Raw genomic sequence first — 17,845 nt, 5'->3', positions numbered from 1 at the left:
AAACGCGACGAGAATTAAAAAATATATAAATGCAAACGAAAGCAGCTTGTCACAGAGACAGAAACTCAGAGGAGCCGTGCGCCTTCCTCCAGCAGCAGCAGAAGCAGCAGCTCTTCTCCTGCCACAGCAGCCGCGCAAAGTGCCATCACGGTGAAAAACTAAAAGCCGGCGTGAGGCTGACTTTGCTGTAGCCGTTAAAAAAGGGAAATAAAGAAATGTAATGCATAGAAAATAAAAATAACAATATAGAGAGGGAGAGAGGGAGAGAGAGAGGAAAGACGGGTTCGGGGGAGTAGATGCAATAAATAAAGGAGGCTGTCTGGCGTCTCCTGTGGAGAGCGCAGGTTCATCTGACGTCGTGTTCAGCACCGAGGTCAGCGACAGCAGCTGCAGCTCCGCGTCCAACATCTGGACTCATCTCTTACAACAGCATGGGTCAATTCTGCCTCTATCTGATAATTCTACGAGGTTTGGTGCAGCGTTCTTATTACAGACAAAGGAAACATAGTTAATTGCGTGTGTGTGTGTGTGTGTGTGTGTGTGTGTGTGTGTGTGTGTGTGTGTGTGTGTGTGTGTATATATATATATATATATATATATATATATATATATATATATATATATATATATATATATATATATATATATATATATATAAACACTTCTTGCAGCAAACAATTTATAATTCTTTTGTCTGTATGAATAGGAACGCTGCACCAAACCTCGTAGAATTATCAGTTTAAATTCATTTAAGAGACAAAAATAATAATAATACATCAAGGACACTAACCCTAAAACATGAAAGCATCAGCTCTCTTGAGGGCGGTGCTATGGAAACCAAATGAACAGAAGTGATCCCCCACCTCCTCCTCCTCCTTTTCTACCTCCTTCCAACAAGCTCCTCTTCTCCAGAACGTAGGAATCCATCAATAATTGAAATCTCTCTGCTTTTCTCTCATCACCCTGACAACCAAATCTAGCATGGGAAGCATCAGCTTCATTTAGAAGCATCGTTATCATCATTATTTATAGAATGGTGCGTAGAACTCACCTCCTGACATTTAGTATTGAAGCTGCATACAATGTTTATTAAAAAATAAATAAAATAATAATATTAATAGTATTAATATTATTATTATTATTGTTATTATCATCATCATTATTATTATTATTATTATTATTATTATTATTATTATTATTATTATTATTATTATTATTATTGTTGTTGTTGTTGTTATGTGCTAAAAATGCAGCTTTCATGATAATGAAGTCTAAAAAATAGGATCACGTGGAACTGCTCTTTTCTTTTCATTTGTGGTTGTATACTGCCATCTGGCGGCTAATAATGAAAGTGTTCCATCATTTTAATGTTTAGTCTTTGTTATTTTCATTAATGTGGTGTTTTATTGACTTTTTATGTCATTTTGCATAAAATGTGTTTAAATTTGACGTTAAGAAGGTTGTTTATTTTTATTTGCATTGCTGAATATCTCATTTCTCTTTTCTGGCTGTTGGATATGTTCGTGCTGATCTGAAATCTGAAGTTGAGTGAAATTAGCCTCTAGTTGGAAAGCAAAATAGGTTCAAATTTGCAGCCTTGACTGAAAAATAAAAATATCAGGAACCAGACGAATTGTGGGTATTTGCGTTCCCCAGGCATGTTTACAGATCTTTCTAAAATCTGTTCAGTTGGCTCACACATCATGGCAGAATGTTATCGCCAGTAAAAACAGAGTTAGATCTGCAACATGTTTTACTTGAAAAGGGAAAAGGTTTTTTCTAGAGCAATTTGTTTTACTTTCTAATTATCTTCAGGGGGTTTGGTGGTTTCTGGCAGCCCCCAGTTTCATGTGTTGACAATGAAATGAGTGGTGAGCACGGTGCACCATGGGCTGCATGGTGGCGCAGTGGTTAGCACTGTTGCCTCGCAGGTCGAAGGTTCAAAACTCGCCTTTCTGCGTGGAGTTGCGTGTTCTCCCCATGCATGTGTGGGTTTTCTCCGGGTACTCCGGTTTCCCCCACAGATCACAACATGCCCTATAGGTTAAAAAAATAATAATAAAATAAAAATAAAAATCACAACATGCCCTCCCTATAGGTTAAAAAAATAATAATAAAAAAAAAAAATAATAAAAATCACAACATGCCCTCCCTATAGGTTAAAAAAAATAATAAAAAAAAATAAAAATTGTAAGTCGCTTTGGGTAAAAGCGTCTGCTAAGCACATAAACAACAAACAACAACAAAACCTTCCTTCTGTCAGTGGGAAACTTTAAGTGCTGCACATCAGAGAGGTATGATGACTTTAAACAAAGTCATTTACTGTGTTTTTCACTCATATCCAAATCAACACTACTGCTCCTTCCTGCAGTAGAAATTAGCTAGGTTTGCATTTCTCTAATCTGACATCTAATACGTTTGACTGCAGAAAATAGGACTTGTTAAAAAATGAGAAGTTTGAACTCAACAGATAGAATAGCATGCCAGAAAAGTCCTGCAGCTTTAGAAAGTAGTATCAATTTATCACGAAAACAAGGATAAAGTTCTTAAAAATTAGCAAAACAACAAAGAGAGCATATTTGTTGAAACCCTGTAGGAGTGTGAGATCAGCTGAGTGAGAGCGTGTGTAGAAACCCACAAACCCAACTTTTCTGCAGAAAGCACAAAAACACAAAACAAACATTCAAATAAATATTTTTATTCGTTCATTTTGAACATATAACAACTCTAAGCTACGATTTAATGAATCCAGAACATAACTAAATATTTACATGATATCAACTCATGCACAGAAAAATAAAGGGCACATTACAAATAAACATCAGCGACGAATAATCAAACACGATTTAAAGTCCGACAGGAAACGCCTCACTCTGAAACCAGTTAACAGACGTTTAAGGCAGTTGGATTGGTCAGGAGACCTTCGTGCTGCATGCTGGGTCACATCTGAATCCTCGGAACACGTTCGAACACGACCTGAACGGTAAAAGATGTCCTTCTGAGAACTACGCTCACACGGAGGTCAGCGTAAACCTTCTCTGACAAAGAAATGATCCTGGAAATGTTAGAAAGTGGACGTGTAGCAGCTTCAATCATCTCATATGCTGTTTGAAAAGTGTTTACATCATGATTTAGGCTCAAAATCAGAAACAAAGGTATTTCTATACAGAAAGACTTGGGAATGAGCTGCATGTACTTGACCTCTAAATGTTGTGTGTATCTCAATGAGAGCGCACAAGGTTCTCATCTGGAAAGTCACAATCTCAACAGAATACAGAAACACAGATAATCTGAGATTATTGTATGCAGAATACAACAGCAGTAAAGCAGCTGTTTAAAGGGTTTGCGCAGATCTGCCGACGTTTGTCTCAGATATTCTTCTGTTTTTAATCGAAATCTTAAAAAACTGCTCCCACACCAGGCTGCTAAAGCATGACGAAGCTGCTGACTGCAACAAAAACACGTCCGGTTGTTTCGGTATCGCCGCAGAGCAAAGGAGGTACTCGGTTATCAGATGCACTGTTTTCAGCACGTTTTTCTGAGAAAAAAACACTCCAGGGAACAGAACCACACACACAACAACCCATGAAATAGAAACGTAGTGAAGCCGTCTGAGGACATAAACCTGACCGTTGTGTTTCAGCTCTCAGTTTAAGTGTTTTATCTTTTCTAAAGTTTCTCATCACAGTTTCATAGTCAGGATACGTTTGGCGGGTGTAAACCTTGTCCTTTATGTCTCTGTGGAGAAATTAGGATTAGAGTTGATCTTATTACATGTTAATTTACATTCCAACTGCTTCTGCTTGCATTAAAGGGAATGCTAACATTACTTTGGACCCAGAAGCCTTTGCAGGAAAACAAAAAGGACTTCCAGAGAGTTCTTCTCTCAGAGTCGAGCATCAGGAGAGTGGCAGCTAACACTCGGACAGAACTTCGAGTTTGTCCGAGGTCAAGGTCATATCTGGGGTCAAGGTCGTCTCTGAGTGTGGCTCGGTGATGAAACTGGCACTGAGCTGGAGTTTGAGCCTCTCCACCTCGTAGTTGTGCAGGTACTCCTGGATCAGGAAACGTTCCCGTTTAATCCGTGCCTTCACGTCTGACGGGACATCTGGGATCAACCACGCAACAAAGAACTTCACCACAAAGACCACGTGCTGCAGAAGGACAAGTATTCATATTACTACATGAGAATTCATTCATTTATCGAGGGTGAAGGACTGAGTTGGTTGCCTTACCTCCATGATTATAATAAAGGCCATTTTGGCTGCAAGGATGTGCCAGAACTGCATGGTGTGATCGTACTCTCTCATGTGTCCTGGTGGGTAACGGTAGTCCCGGTATCTTCACAACACAACACAACACAACACAGTATAACATAACATAACACAACGCAACACAGTATAACACAACACAAAACAACACAACACAACACAGTATAACATAACATAACACAGCGCAACACAGTATAACACAACACAACACAACACAGTATAACATAACATAACACAACGCAACACAGTATAACACAACACAAAACAACACAACACAACACAACGCAAAACAACACAACACAACATAAAACAACACAGTATAACACAACACAACACAACACAAAACAACACAGTACAACACAACACAAAACAACACAACACAACACAACACAAAACAACACAACACAACACAAAACAACACAGTATAACACAACACAACACAAAACAACACAGTATAACACAACACAACACAAAACAACACAACACAACACAACACAGTATAACACAACACAACACAAAACAACACAACACAAGACAGTATAACACAACACAACACAAAACAAAACAAGACAGTATAACACAACACAACACAAAACAACACAGCACAGTATAACACGACACGACACGACACAGTACAAAAAACACAACTCGACACAACACCGTATAAAACAACACGACACAACACGACACAACACCGTATAAAACAACACAACACAACACAAAACAGCACAACACAACATGACATGACACAACACAACACAGTATAACACAACACAACACGATACAATACAGAATAACACAACATGACACAATACAAAATAACACAGTATAACACAACACAAAATGACACGACATGACACAGTATAACATAACATAACACGACACGACACAACACAACACATTATAACACAACACCACACCACAGGACACAATACAAAACACAACACAATACAACACAGTATAACACAATGCAACACAGTTTAACACAACACAACACAGTATAACACAACACGACACGACATGACACAACACAACACAGTATAACACAACACGACATGACACAACACCACACAGTATAACACAACACAACATGACACGACACAATACAAAATAACACAACACAACACAGTATAACACAACACAACAGGACACAATGCAAAATAACACAACACAACACAGTAAAACACAACACAACACCACATGAGACAACACAACATGAAACAACACAGTATTACAAAACATGACACGACACGACACAACACAGTATAACGAAACACGACACAACACAACACAGTATAACAAAACATGACGCGACACAACACAACACAGTATAACACAGCACAACACGACACAACACAACATGACGTAATACAAAATAACACAACACAACACAGTATAACACAACACAACACCACACGACACAAAACAACACGAAACAACACAGTATTACAAAACATGACACGACACAACACAGTATAACAAAACATGACACGACAACACAACACGACACAACACAATACAAAATAACACAACAAAATAACACAGTATAACCCAACCCAACACAACATGACACAATACAAAATAGCACAACACAACACGACACAACACAACATGACATAATACAAAATAACACAACACAGTATAACACAACATAACACAACATGACATAATACAAAATAACACAACACAACACAGTATAACACAACGCAACACGACACAACACAACACAGTATAACACAACACAACATGACATAATACAAAATAACACAACGCAACAGGCAGAGAGAAAATCTACAGTTTAAATCACTAAACTGAATGAAAACAGGAATACCCAAAAAATACAGAATTATTTTTTTCAAAAGCACTTCATATATGTGATTTTGAATGTAGGTATACAAATTAGTAAATAAGTTGTTTAAATGTAAACACAGTTATTTACTTTGATATAACAAACAAGAGCCTGCCCCAGGTGGAGGTGGTAAGTATCTCGGGGTCTTGTTCACGAGTGAGGGAAAGCTGGAGCGTGAGATCAATAGGTGGATTGGTGCTGCATCTGCAGTGATGTGGGCATTGTACCGGTCCGTCGTGGTGAAATGAGAGCTGAGCCAGAAAGTGAAGCTCTTGATTTAACGATGGATCTATGTTCCTACCCTCACCGATGGTCACGAGCTTTGGGTAGTGACAGAAAGAACGAGATCGCGGATTCAGGCGGCTGAAATGAGTTTTCTCCTCAGGGTGGCTGGGCTCTCCCTTAGAGACAGGGTGAGAAGCTCGGTTATCTGGGAGGGGCTTGGAGTAGACCCGCTGCTCCTCCATGTCCAGTTGAGGTGGCTCAAGCATCTGATTAAGATGCCTCCTGGATGCCTCCCTGGTGAGGTTCTCTGGGGACGTTCAACCGGGAGGAGGTCTAAAGGAAGACCCAGGGCATGGTGGAGGGACTATGTCTCTCACCTGGCCAGGGAACGCCTTGGGATTCCCCCGGAAGAACTGGCCCAAGTGGCTGTGGAGAGGGAAGTCTGGGCCTCTCGACTTAGGCTACTGCCCCAGCGACCCGACCCCAGATAAGCGGAAGAAAATGGATGGATGGATAACAAACAAGATTCCGTTAATTAAATATTTTACAAACTTGAATCATCCTGTTCAGCTTTTGACGGTGAGAATGACTTCCTCATTTTTTTTCAGTTGACGGTGGCACAGGAGTTAAGTGCTTGCCCCGTAATCGGAAGGTTGCAGGTTCGAGCCCCGCTCAGTCTGTCGCTGTCGTTGTGTCCTTGGGCAAGACACTTAACCCACGTTGCCTGCTGGTGGTGGTCGCAGGGACCGGTGGTGCCAGTGCTCGGCAGCCTCGCCTCTGTCAGTGTGCCCCAGGGCAGCTGTGGCTACATTGTAGCTCATCCCCACCAGTGTGTGAATGTGTGTGTGAATGGGTGAATGACTGATTGTGTTGTAAAGCGCCTTGGGGGGTTCCATGACTCTAGAAGGCGCTTTATCAAATGCAGGCCATTTACAGGCCATTTTTTGATTTAAAGCCAACATAGCAAATTTGGAAAACAAATGGGCTTAAAACATGTTTTTTTTATACCTTGTAACTATCTTTTACTGGCATTTTCACGGCTGGCCCGGCCCGATCTTGGTTGGGTCGGCCAGCCCCCGCATGGTCAGGTCATGTTCACACCATGATCATGTTTGTGGTTCAAACAGCCTTCTCAGGAACGCGGATGTGGGTGGGGAAAAATGCATAATGGAGTTCGTAGTGTCCTTAAGTTGTAAAACAAAGCAGCCGTGAGTAGTGCTGCTTATGGAGACTCATATGAAGCACACAGCGTGCTACTCTGTCACTGAGTGGGCTCCTCTCAGGGCAGACAGTTTGTCCTCGCATTCCTGTGGCTAGTCTCAGCTGCAGAGAAGATGTTTACTCTTCTGCATCCAGACTGATAATGGATCGCTCATTAAGGAAGCAGTCGCAGACTGATTCCACCCTCCAATCAGAGGCTCCCACTAGTAGGTAGGTGTGAATCTCAGCCAGCCAATCAGTCGGGAGTGGGTGTGTAAGATCAACTCTGCACGAAGCTGACTGCATGAGCACGGAAAATGCACAGCTTACTCATACAATTGACCTACTAGTGCTAGACCGGGTCGACCCAGATGTGAAAACCCTATAACATAATATAGCTGTAAATATATTAAGGAGACAAAAAACTGAAATAAATTAATGAAGTGGTTCTTTCACATTTGTCTAAAATCAAATAACATGTTTTAGACCAAAAGCAGCCATTGGTCCATCTTGTTGTCCGTCTTGGCGAACTGCTGCACTTCCCTGGGTCACCTCTCTTGTGAGAGGTTAATAATATCAAAGAAGGAGAAACTGCCGGCTGCTACCTCTTCAACTTTAGGACAAACTACCAGAGTCCCAAAAAGAAATACACCATTTTAAGTCACGGACAACAAAAGACGCTTAGACATAGAAAATTATGACCGGTGTTAAGCGCTATCTTGTTTCTTCCAGTGTTGTGGGTTTCTGGTTCCAGTGAACGCAGAACCAGGGAATATACCCGAGGGGAGAGGTGAGCGTTCTGTGACTGTGTTTGCATTCAAAACTTAGCTTGTTCTGTAGATTTGCTAAAGCAGCTTTAACCTTGTTTTTGTTCTTTTTTTTTTCATTTTACCTTTTTATTTTTATTTTCAATCTACTTAACCCTCTTATGACCATAATTATAACAGGGCCGCCTGGTATATTTTTTATCTTATGGCTGTAAAATTGTAATAAAAAGTGCAAAGTGTGTGTAACTCTTCTCCTTTTTTCAGAACAACCTCAGCTTTGGTTTGTATTTAGAATTTAGAAGTTATTTCTATTAAAGCCTTTAAAAAATTAGCTTAAAAGTGAAAAAAGCAAAAAACCGATTCAAATTTTTTACATTTATTACTGAACAGGAACTTCAAAATGACTTGGGAAAACAATTTGGAATGAACAATTTAAACTTTACACTGTAATGCATCTATTCTTTAAAAAGTTTGAACCTTGGTATCTTTTTAGCAGTTTTTAAGACCATTTATTTTCTGTAAACTTTCAGACGTTTTTATTTGATGTGGTAGACCTTGAAGCAGTTTCTCTCCAGCTGCAGCCAGAGTCCCTGCAAATAATAAATATAATTTACTGCTATACAAAAAACGTTTTTTTTAGCAAAAATAATTATTTATTGTAAAAAGACAAATTATGCTGGAATGAAGCTGAATCTTACAATTAGCAAATAGTTGAGGGTTGCTCAAATAAAAATAAATAAAGACGGAACAAACATTCATACCCTGGTTCACTGGAGACCTGTCCTTCTTCGTGGTCACTGTCTTCAGGTACAAGCCTTCTGGGGCACCTAATAGATCGTGTTGAATTTCTTTGAGGCATTTCCATAATTTCATGCTGGCTTTTTATGCTAATTAGCTTCCCCGTTCCGTTATCCACTTTCACCGCGGCGCTGCACTCCGTTTCAATCCGGCTGTACAGCAGGATTCCCCCTGTAGCGATATTTTCCATAACTCTGATTGCTTCATGCTATAGATCGTTGGAAAGCTGCTTTTATGTACTTTTAGGAATCGTTAGAAGTTTTTGAATCTGATCAGCCATTCAAAAGTTGTAAAATGGAGCATTTTGGATGACAAACTCAGCACGTCTCTGAATCTGTGTTGTGATTCGTTGAGCTAAAGACAGGGAATCCCGGTGGCTACCATAATGTATTGTACACGCACGAAAATCCCCATTTTTAATCTTTTCAGCACTTTTGGAATTTTACAGATATCTTGAATGGTTCAGGAATTATGGTAACGAGAAGCATGTCCAATCCTGTCAGCGGCGACAAGTTGGTAATAAGAGGGTTAAATAAATATAAATATTTTTAAAGCTCTTTTGTTTTTCCTTCTCGTGTCCATCTGTCTGTTAGACAAACTAACGTTTTTCAGATTTTGATTTAAAGCTACAGGTGAAAACAACCCTGGCTCAAACCACACGGACTGGAAACTCGTACCTGCACGTAACGGTGGAGTTATCGTACCAGTTTTCCTCGGGCATGTTTGTTTTAGGGATCTGTGAGATATTGTACACTGACAGACTGTTGCTGATGTAGCCCTTCATGCTTTTGTCTCGACTGATGGCATAAAGGTAAACCATGCGGGGGATCATGTCCGAGGTAAACGCCATGATAAAAGCCTGAAACCAAAGGGAAAAGAGCTGTTTCAGTCTTAAATCGACTGATGTGTAAAGACTTTGATTTTAGATCTACTTATAACTCACATTGGTGACAACAGACAAAATGGCCACGGCGTTGAGGATCTCTTTCCACGCTCCGATGTTTCTGGCCTTGGATGCCACCGGTCGTCTGAACTGGGTGGTGAACTTCCAAGCATCCACCCGGATCTCCAGGATGTTGTTGCAAAGAGCCAGGAGGGGGGCCAGGGGAAAGGAGGCCACGAACAGAGTGATGAAGCCAAACTGGATCACTGAAAGAAGGACGTTCTGTCCGAGTCATGAAGCTGCATCGTTTTCTACTTCAAACTGAATGAAAACAGCGTCTCACCCATCTCCAGGTACTCGTAGAACAGACCCAGCTGGGTGAAGTTCAGCAGAATGTAATCCTGCTCCCAGCGGCTGTACTGGTTCTCAGGGTTGTGACGTCCCCTCCTGCTGTTCCACCAGGTACGCAGCAACCTGAAACAAAACCCATCGGGTCAAAACTGCAGCCGTTCATTAAAAGAAAAATAAACAAAATATCTCAAACATAAAAATCTCAGGATGAAGATCAAGTCGCAAATATGGTGACATTGAATCAAGCAAAATTAGAAGTTTTGCTTCATTTACCAGATGGTGCAAGAATAAGTATCAAGTAAAAATATTATTTTTGCTGTGTTGACCAGAACAAAAGTAAAAGTTTCTCAAGTCTGTTTCTGTATAAATTCTTATAAATAACTCACAATTTACTCCTTGAGCAGCCTCAGCTGGGAGAAATAGTGTTTTATGTCCTGTAGGACTCGTGGGCTAACGGCTATAACCTTTTACACTGCTGTCAGATTCACTTATCTGGGCATAAATGCTACGAAATACCTGTCAGTGTGACTAGAAGTGCTACATTTAGTTGTCATTGATGATGTTTACGTTTGTAAACAACCACAGAATTCCATGTAAACAAATGAGTCATGAAAACTGAAGGAGGTGTAAAAGATTCTAAAATAATTCTGAATAAACATGAATGAAAGTTTTCTCCCAAACTGCAGCGATCCATGCTGGTCTTGCACTCACACCTGCTGAAACGTCAGCGGAGTGGAATGATTTCCTCGCAGCTTTCGCTGCGTGCCAGTACACACCGGGAGAAACTCAGCCACGCTTCTGTGTCGTGCTCTTTGCTGGATCACAAGCGCTTACGCCATCCGCCCATCCATCCATTTTCATCCGCTTATCCGGAGTCGGGCAGCGGGGGCAGTAGCCTAAGTCGAGAGGCCCAGACTTCCCTCTCCCCAGCCACTTGGGCCAGCTCCTCCGGGGGAATCCCAAGGCGTTCCCTGGCCAGGTGAGAGACATAGTCCCTCCACCGTGTCCTGGGTCTACCTTTAGATCTCCTCCCGGTTGGACGTGCTTGGAAAACCTCACCAGGGAGGCTTCCAGGAGGCATCCTGACCAGATGCCCGAGCCAACTCAACTGGCTCCTCTCGATGTGGAGGAGCAGCGGGTCTACTCTGAGCCCCTCCCGGATGACCGAGCTTCTCACCCTATCTCTAAGGGAGAGCCCAGCCACTCTTCGGAGAAAACTCATTTCAGCCGCTTGCATCCACGATCTTGTTCTTCCGGTCATTACCCAAAGCTCATGACCATAGGTGAGGGTAGGAACGTAGATCGACCGGTAAATCGAGAGCTTCGCCTTCTGACTCAGCTCTCTCTTCATCACGACAGACCGGTACAACACCCGAATCACTGCAGATGCAGCACCAATCCACCTGTCGATCTCACGCTCCAGTTTTCCCTCACTCGTGAACAAGACCTCAAGATGCTTAAACAGGACCACATCTCTGACCCGGAGAAGGCATTCTACCCTTTTCCGAATCAAAAGACTCCATCCGCCTTTAAACCAAAAAGACGGGAATGACACTTCTGGGTAGAGGCCAACCGATATGTTAGATTTTTTTCTGTATCCGCCATCGGTCGAAATTATTTTTAAGAGCAGATTGAAAAAGAAATAAATATCAGGCACCTGTGTGTCCGGCTGCCGCCACTATTAAACTGAATAAAGAACCTGAAGGACGCAAACACACCATTTTTTTAATGTCTTAGATTTGAAATTGAATTAATATTAACTCATTCGCTGCCAGCCCTTTCCTGATCAGTAAAGCCCTTCGCTGCCAGTGTTTCTCACCGTTTGTACTGTATTTTTAAGAGTCGCAGAACGTTGCGCACTAGGATGATGTCAACGCCAAACAAGCAAAACAAAGAGGAGACTCACCTCTGACATCAGGAAGAATCCGCGCGTTTCGAGCGTTATCCGTTCTTTCATAATCCGTTGTTGAATTGTGATCGGCAGACGATTTTTCAGTTCGCGCCTCCCTTCTTTTTTACAGCAGCGGCCCAAAACGATCTCCTAACGTGTGGATTATCTGCTTCCTGATCACGTGACGTGTGACGTATGCGGAAGATCGGCTTTAGAGCTGAGATGTTTGTTCTCACGGTGTGATTTAAAATGACGACTTTAGTCGTCAATGGCAATGAATGAGTTGAGATTAATTGATTTCTTTAATTAATATTGCACACAGTGAGTGTTCAGTTGTCTTTCACAACAAATGTGCTGCTAAAATGTATTTAAATATATATATATATATATATATATATATATATATATATATATATATATATATATATATATTTCAGCCTTAATAATCGGCTTTAGATATTGGCCATCAGCAACAACATTCTTTAAAAATCGGTATCGGCCTTAAAAAAACCATAATGGTCGGCCTCTACTTCTGGGACACATGCATGTCGCGGCTGCTTTGAATGACCTCATGGGTTCTGTTTGAAGCAGTGATGTTCCGCGCCGCTGATGCTTCCAGTGTGCAGTATGGGTAAGACTAGCTGTCACCTCTTCAGTCCTATTTCTCCAACCTGAAGACATTCAGAAAGCTATCTTCAAATGGTAAGCTAGCTTAAAATTGCCAAAAACACCCCTGTTAAGAGTCACAGATGCTGATTCAATCTAATTTTTTCTTTTCATATTTATACAAAACGATCTCTGATGTGAGAAACGGACAAAGCCGTGAAAAAAAATGCGGGGCTTGTTGGACTCACGGCAGCAAAGCCTCCTGGATGTTTCCCCAGAGCTGTTTCCCAGCCATGACGATCACCAGCTGTGTGGTCAGCTCTATCAGACAACCGCCAGGGTCACACTGGAGAGGGAGGCAGAGTTTTCATCTGACGCTCTGGATTAAAAATAACAATTCTCTAAAGCAAAACAAAAAGTCACCTCTTCGTTTCTGAGTTTGCTCCACTTGCCGAACATGTACGAGTAGTCCCCTGGGTATCCCACAAACTTGCCTTTGAAGAAGGCCACGTAGAAGCAGGAGGAGTAGTAGTTGACGAACTGGAACAGAAACATCTTCATGGTCAACCTGTTCTCATACTCCAGGTGGGTTTTAGGGATTTCTGCAGGAAACAAACAGCACAGATGTTTACGAACAGACGGCCATGTTTCTAGCGTAGTTTGTGTTTTTGAGCTGCTTTGAGAAACGTGGTTGTAAAATCACGATGGCATCAAATCTGATCCTCTGGGACGTCCCAAAGTTAAGGTCCAGACCCGCTGAAGGTCACATGACTAAATTAGGGATTTTGACATAATCTCCAGAAATTTTACAAAACAGAAAAAAAAGCTCATTTATTTTCACAATAATTGCTCCAAAAACCAAAAATAAACAAAACATTGATTGATTAAACCGGCAGTGCAAGCCAAGTTCAAACAGCTTCATTCAGAGATACTGCTGAATCATAAATAACAGGATCTACAGCTAATCCGGGTCTTCGCGGATGTAGTTTCCATGTCTGTAAATCATGCGACATAAAAACATGGCTGCAAGCAGGAAGCAATATAAACACCTTCCCTTTATGGAGGTCTGGAAACTCTATTAAAGGGCTATTCAATTCCAGGACTGGAGGTCCAGTATCCTGCACGTTTTAGCTTTAACCCTGCTTCAGCACACCCGATTTCAGTCAGCAGGTGATTAACCGGCTCCTGCAGAGCCTGATGAGCTGCTGCACAGGTGTTTCAACCACTGAATAAAGAGTGTTGGAGCAGAGAAAATGCTGAAATGTGCTGCATTCCGGCCTTCCAGGCCCTGAATCGAATACCCCTGGTCTATGGCCTCAAGGAAACAGTGTCGGACATCAGATAAAAAAAAAGATGCTTCTCTGAGTCACTTCTATCTGAAAACGTTTTGTATGGGGGACTTTTTCCTGACAGAGTCCTTACCCGATGCTTTTGTCTTTATGTTCTGATGTCTGACGTCTAAGTTCTGAGGCCATTTGATGTGATGTCTGACAATGTTTTCCTGAGACCTAAGGATGTCCCAAAATGAACACTGTACAACTCGCCATCTCTATCTCATCCACACTAACAATAATAACATTTTTTCCTCGTGTCCTTTCCAAAATCATAAAAAAGAAAAATAATTCGGATGAATCAGAATTGGTCATGCAGGTCAGAGTGTCTGAGAACTTGAAACTGGTGCCTGCAAAACTAGAATCTGTGCATCTCTAGCTGGAAGAGGATGGACACTCAGAAGATAATAGACACTGTGGCTGGATGGTGAGAGAGGGCTTTACTGCTGAAGACCCTTAATGCCACAGATATGGTTAAGGGAAGGTCAAAGGTTAAAACAAAACTACCCTATCAACTCAAGAATCAAGCAGAACTTTGCATCATTCCCACCCTTTACACACACATAACAGGGATTCATCATGAGTGTTACATGGATGTTGTATGTAGCTAACCTAGAAATCTAAACAGACCGTAGCAGAAGCAAAAGATTTTCGCTCTGCAGGTTGATCTAGCCACGCTCCACTGGAGCCTCAGCAGGCCTACCATTGGCCTGGGTAGTTATCGGTTTGGTGGGCCAATCACAGCACTCTATCCGTTTGGTGAGCCAATCACAGCACTCTATCCGTTTGGTGGGCCAATCACAGCACTCTATCGTTTTGTTGGGCCAATCACAGCACTCTATTGGTTTGGTGAGCCAATCACAGCACTCTATCGGTTTGGTGGGCCAATCACAGCACTCTATCGGTTTGGTGGGCCAATCACAGCACTCTATCGTTTTGTTGGGCCAATCACAGCACTCTATCGGTTTGGTGGGCCAATCACAGCACTCTATCGTTTTGTTGGGCCAATCACAGCACTCTATTGGTTTGGTGGGCCAATCACAGCACTCTATCGGTTTGGTGAGCCAATCACAGCACTCTATCGGTTTGGTGGGCCAAACACAGCACTCTATAGGTTTGGTGGGCCAATCACATCACTCTATTGGTTTGGTGAGCCAATCACAGCACTCTATCGTTTTGTTGGGCCAATCACAGCACTCTATCGGTTTGGTGAGCCAATCACAGCACTCTATCGGTTTGGTGGGCCAATCACAGCACTCTATCGTTTTGTTGGGCCAATCACAGCACTCTATCGGTTTGGTGAGCCAATCACAGCACTCTATAGGTTTGGTGGGCCAATCACATCACTCTATTGGTTTGGTGAGCCAATCACAGCACTCTATCGTTTTGTTGGGCCAATCACAGCACTCTATCGTTTTGTTGGGCCAATCACAGCACTCTATCGTTTTGTTGGGCCAATCACAGCACTCTATCGTTTTGTTGGGCCAATCACAGCACTCTATTGGTTTGGTGAGCCAATCACAGCACTCTATCGTTTTGTTGGGCCAATCACAGCACTCTATTGGTTTGGTGAGCCAATCACAGCACTCTATCGTTTTGTTGGGCCAATCACAGCACTCTATTGGTTTGGTGAGCCAATCACAGCACTCTATCGGTTTGGTGGGCCAATCACAGCACTCTATTGGTTTGGTGAGCCAATCACAGCACTCTATCGGTTTGGTGGGCCAATCACAGCACTCTATTGGTTTGATGAGCCAATCACAGCACTCTATCGGTTTGGTGAGCCAATCACAGCACTCTATCGGTTTGGTGGGCCAATCACAGCACTCTATCGTTTTGTTGGGCCAATCACAGCACTCTATTGGTTTGGTGAGCCAATCACAGCACTCTATCGGTTTGGTGGGCCAATCACAGCACTCTATCATTTTGTTGGGCCAATCACAGCACTCTATTGGTTTGGTGGGCCAATCACAGCACTCTATCGGTTTGGTGAGCCAATCACAGCACTCTATCGGTTTGGTGGGCCAAACACAGCACTCTATAGGTTTGGTGGGCCAATCACAGCACTCTATTGGTTTGGTGAGCCAATCACAGCACTCTATCGTTTTGTTGGGCCAATCACAGCACTCTATCGGTTTGGTGAGCCAATCACAGCACTCTATCGGTTTGGTGGGCCAATCACAGCACTCTATCGTTTTGTTGGGCCAATCACAGCACTCTATTGGTTTGGTGGGCCAATCACAGCACTCTGTAGGTTTGGTGGGCCAATCACAGCACTCTATTGGTTTGGTGAGCCAATCACAGCACTCTATTGGTTTGGTGGGCCAATCACAGCACTCTATCGTTTTGTTGGGCCAATCACAGCACTCTATTGGTTTGGTGGGCCAATCACAGCACTCTGTAGGTTTGGTGGGCCAATCACAGCACTCTATTGGTTTGGTGGGCCAATCACAGCACTCTATCGGTTTGGTGGGTGAGATGAAGCAATGCTGATGAAGCGGAACAACTACTGATGGACTGTTTAGATTTGGAATTTTCTTTGAGTCAAGAGCAAATAGAGGTACTTAAGTCCTTCATTTAGAAAAAGGATGTTTTTGCTTCTTGTTTGATGGTGTATTGCGGACTTCCCCGTTGACTTAGCCCTAATTTACGCTTCTCCGTCTGGGGCCGTTGAGGACTCTACATCAAGCCCACAAGGACGGACGGAGCCGAGCCCCCTTTTCTAAACTTCTGTCAAATTAGACAAAGAGTGGAAGCTTGTGATTGGTCAGGATGCTTCTTCCTTTAAATTCGCCAACAGTACCACCATTGCCCCCTCAATAAACAATAAACAGAGCTGAAGACATCTAGTGGCAGACACGGAGCAGCTTGAAGAAGCAGAAAAACTCAGAAAATATGAACGTTTACCTATACGTGACTGAAAGAGTAAAAGATACGCAGCAAGTGTTTTACTCGTGGACGGAAATGACAGGAAACGTGGGTTTAGAGGTGGGGTTCGCATGAAACAAAGCACAATAGTAAATACTATCTTGGACCAGATTCACATGATGGTGGCAGGAAACCCCAGAAAAGCGCTTACGCCCTCTGTTGTCCTGGCGGGGAATTGCATTGCAATGCTCTCCAGCAAACGAGTGCATCTCCTTCTCACAGAGCTGACGCTGAAGCATAAACTAGGCTTGCTATCCGCAGTGGTCAGCACATTGTTTGTTGTCCAGCAGCATGCAGAGACACTTTAAATGACAACCGTAGATCCCGCCCTACGACTGAGCTCTGTTTCTGTGTCGTGGACAGACTTTATAATCACATATATAGGCAGGCTAGCCAGGCTGGTATGTTGCTGGACTTTTACAGAGTCTGTATTTCTTCACATTTGGACAGCAGCTCTTGATGAAACCTTCTCACCCAAATCAGTGATCCAGATAGCCACCCTCTCATAGAAGAAGTTGAGGATCATGATGATGACAAAGTTGATACAGGACGCCGTGACAGAGGTCGCAAGCTGCGGGGTGATGAACCGGCCCACCAGCTGGATCCTTCGCATCGGGTCTTTGATGATACTGGCAAAGGCTGCATACACGGCCAACCTGTACGCTATGACTCCGATGATACACGCCACGATCAGGGAAATCTGTGTAAAGCAAAAAAACAACATGACACGAACGACCTGACGACG

At 42.5% G+C, this 17,845-nt stretch overlaps 1 protein-coding gene across 2 annotated transcripts in view; it reads right to left on the bottom strand.

The window, feature by feature from the left end:
• Positions 1-3,599: 3,599 nt before the first annotated feature.
• The window catches only part of ano5b (anoctamin 5b), a 50,497-nt gene continuing 36,251 nt past the window's right edge, over positions 3,600-17,845 (bottom strand). For both annotated transcript variants that reach the window (XM_054732013.2, XM_054732014.2), the window contains 8 exons: positions 17,575-17,800; positions 13,265-13,443; positions 13,090-13,187; positions 10,337-10,467; positions 10,054-10,259; positions 9,788-9,969; positions 4,236-4,341; positions 3,600-4,154 (listed from right to left, as the gene is read on the bottom strand). In XM_054732013.2, coding sequence (XP_054587988.1) covers positions 3,915-4,154; positions 4,236-4,341; positions 9,788-9,969; positions 10,054-10,259; positions 10,337-10,467; positions 13,090-13,187; positions 13,265-13,443; positions 17,575-17,800 — 1,368 coding nt within the window. In that variant the 3' untranslated portion in view covers positions 3,600-3,914. The remainder of the gene's footprint in view (positions 4,155-4,235; positions 4,342-9,787; positions 9,970-10,053; positions 10,260-10,336; positions 10,468-13,089; positions 13,188-13,264; positions 13,444-17,574; positions 17,801-17,845) is intronic.

Source organism: Nothobranchius furzeri, chromosome 9 (genome assembly GCF_043380555.1).
Source record: "Nothobranchius furzeri strain GRZ-AD chromosome 9, NfurGRZ-RIMD1, whole genome shotgun sequence".
NCBI classification, from domain to species: domain Eukaryota; kingdom Metazoa; phylum Chordata; class Actinopteri; order Cyprinodontiformes; family Nothobranchiidae; genus Nothobranchius; species Nothobranchius furzeri.
This window is presented reverse-complemented; position numbering and strand designations above follow the sequence as displayed.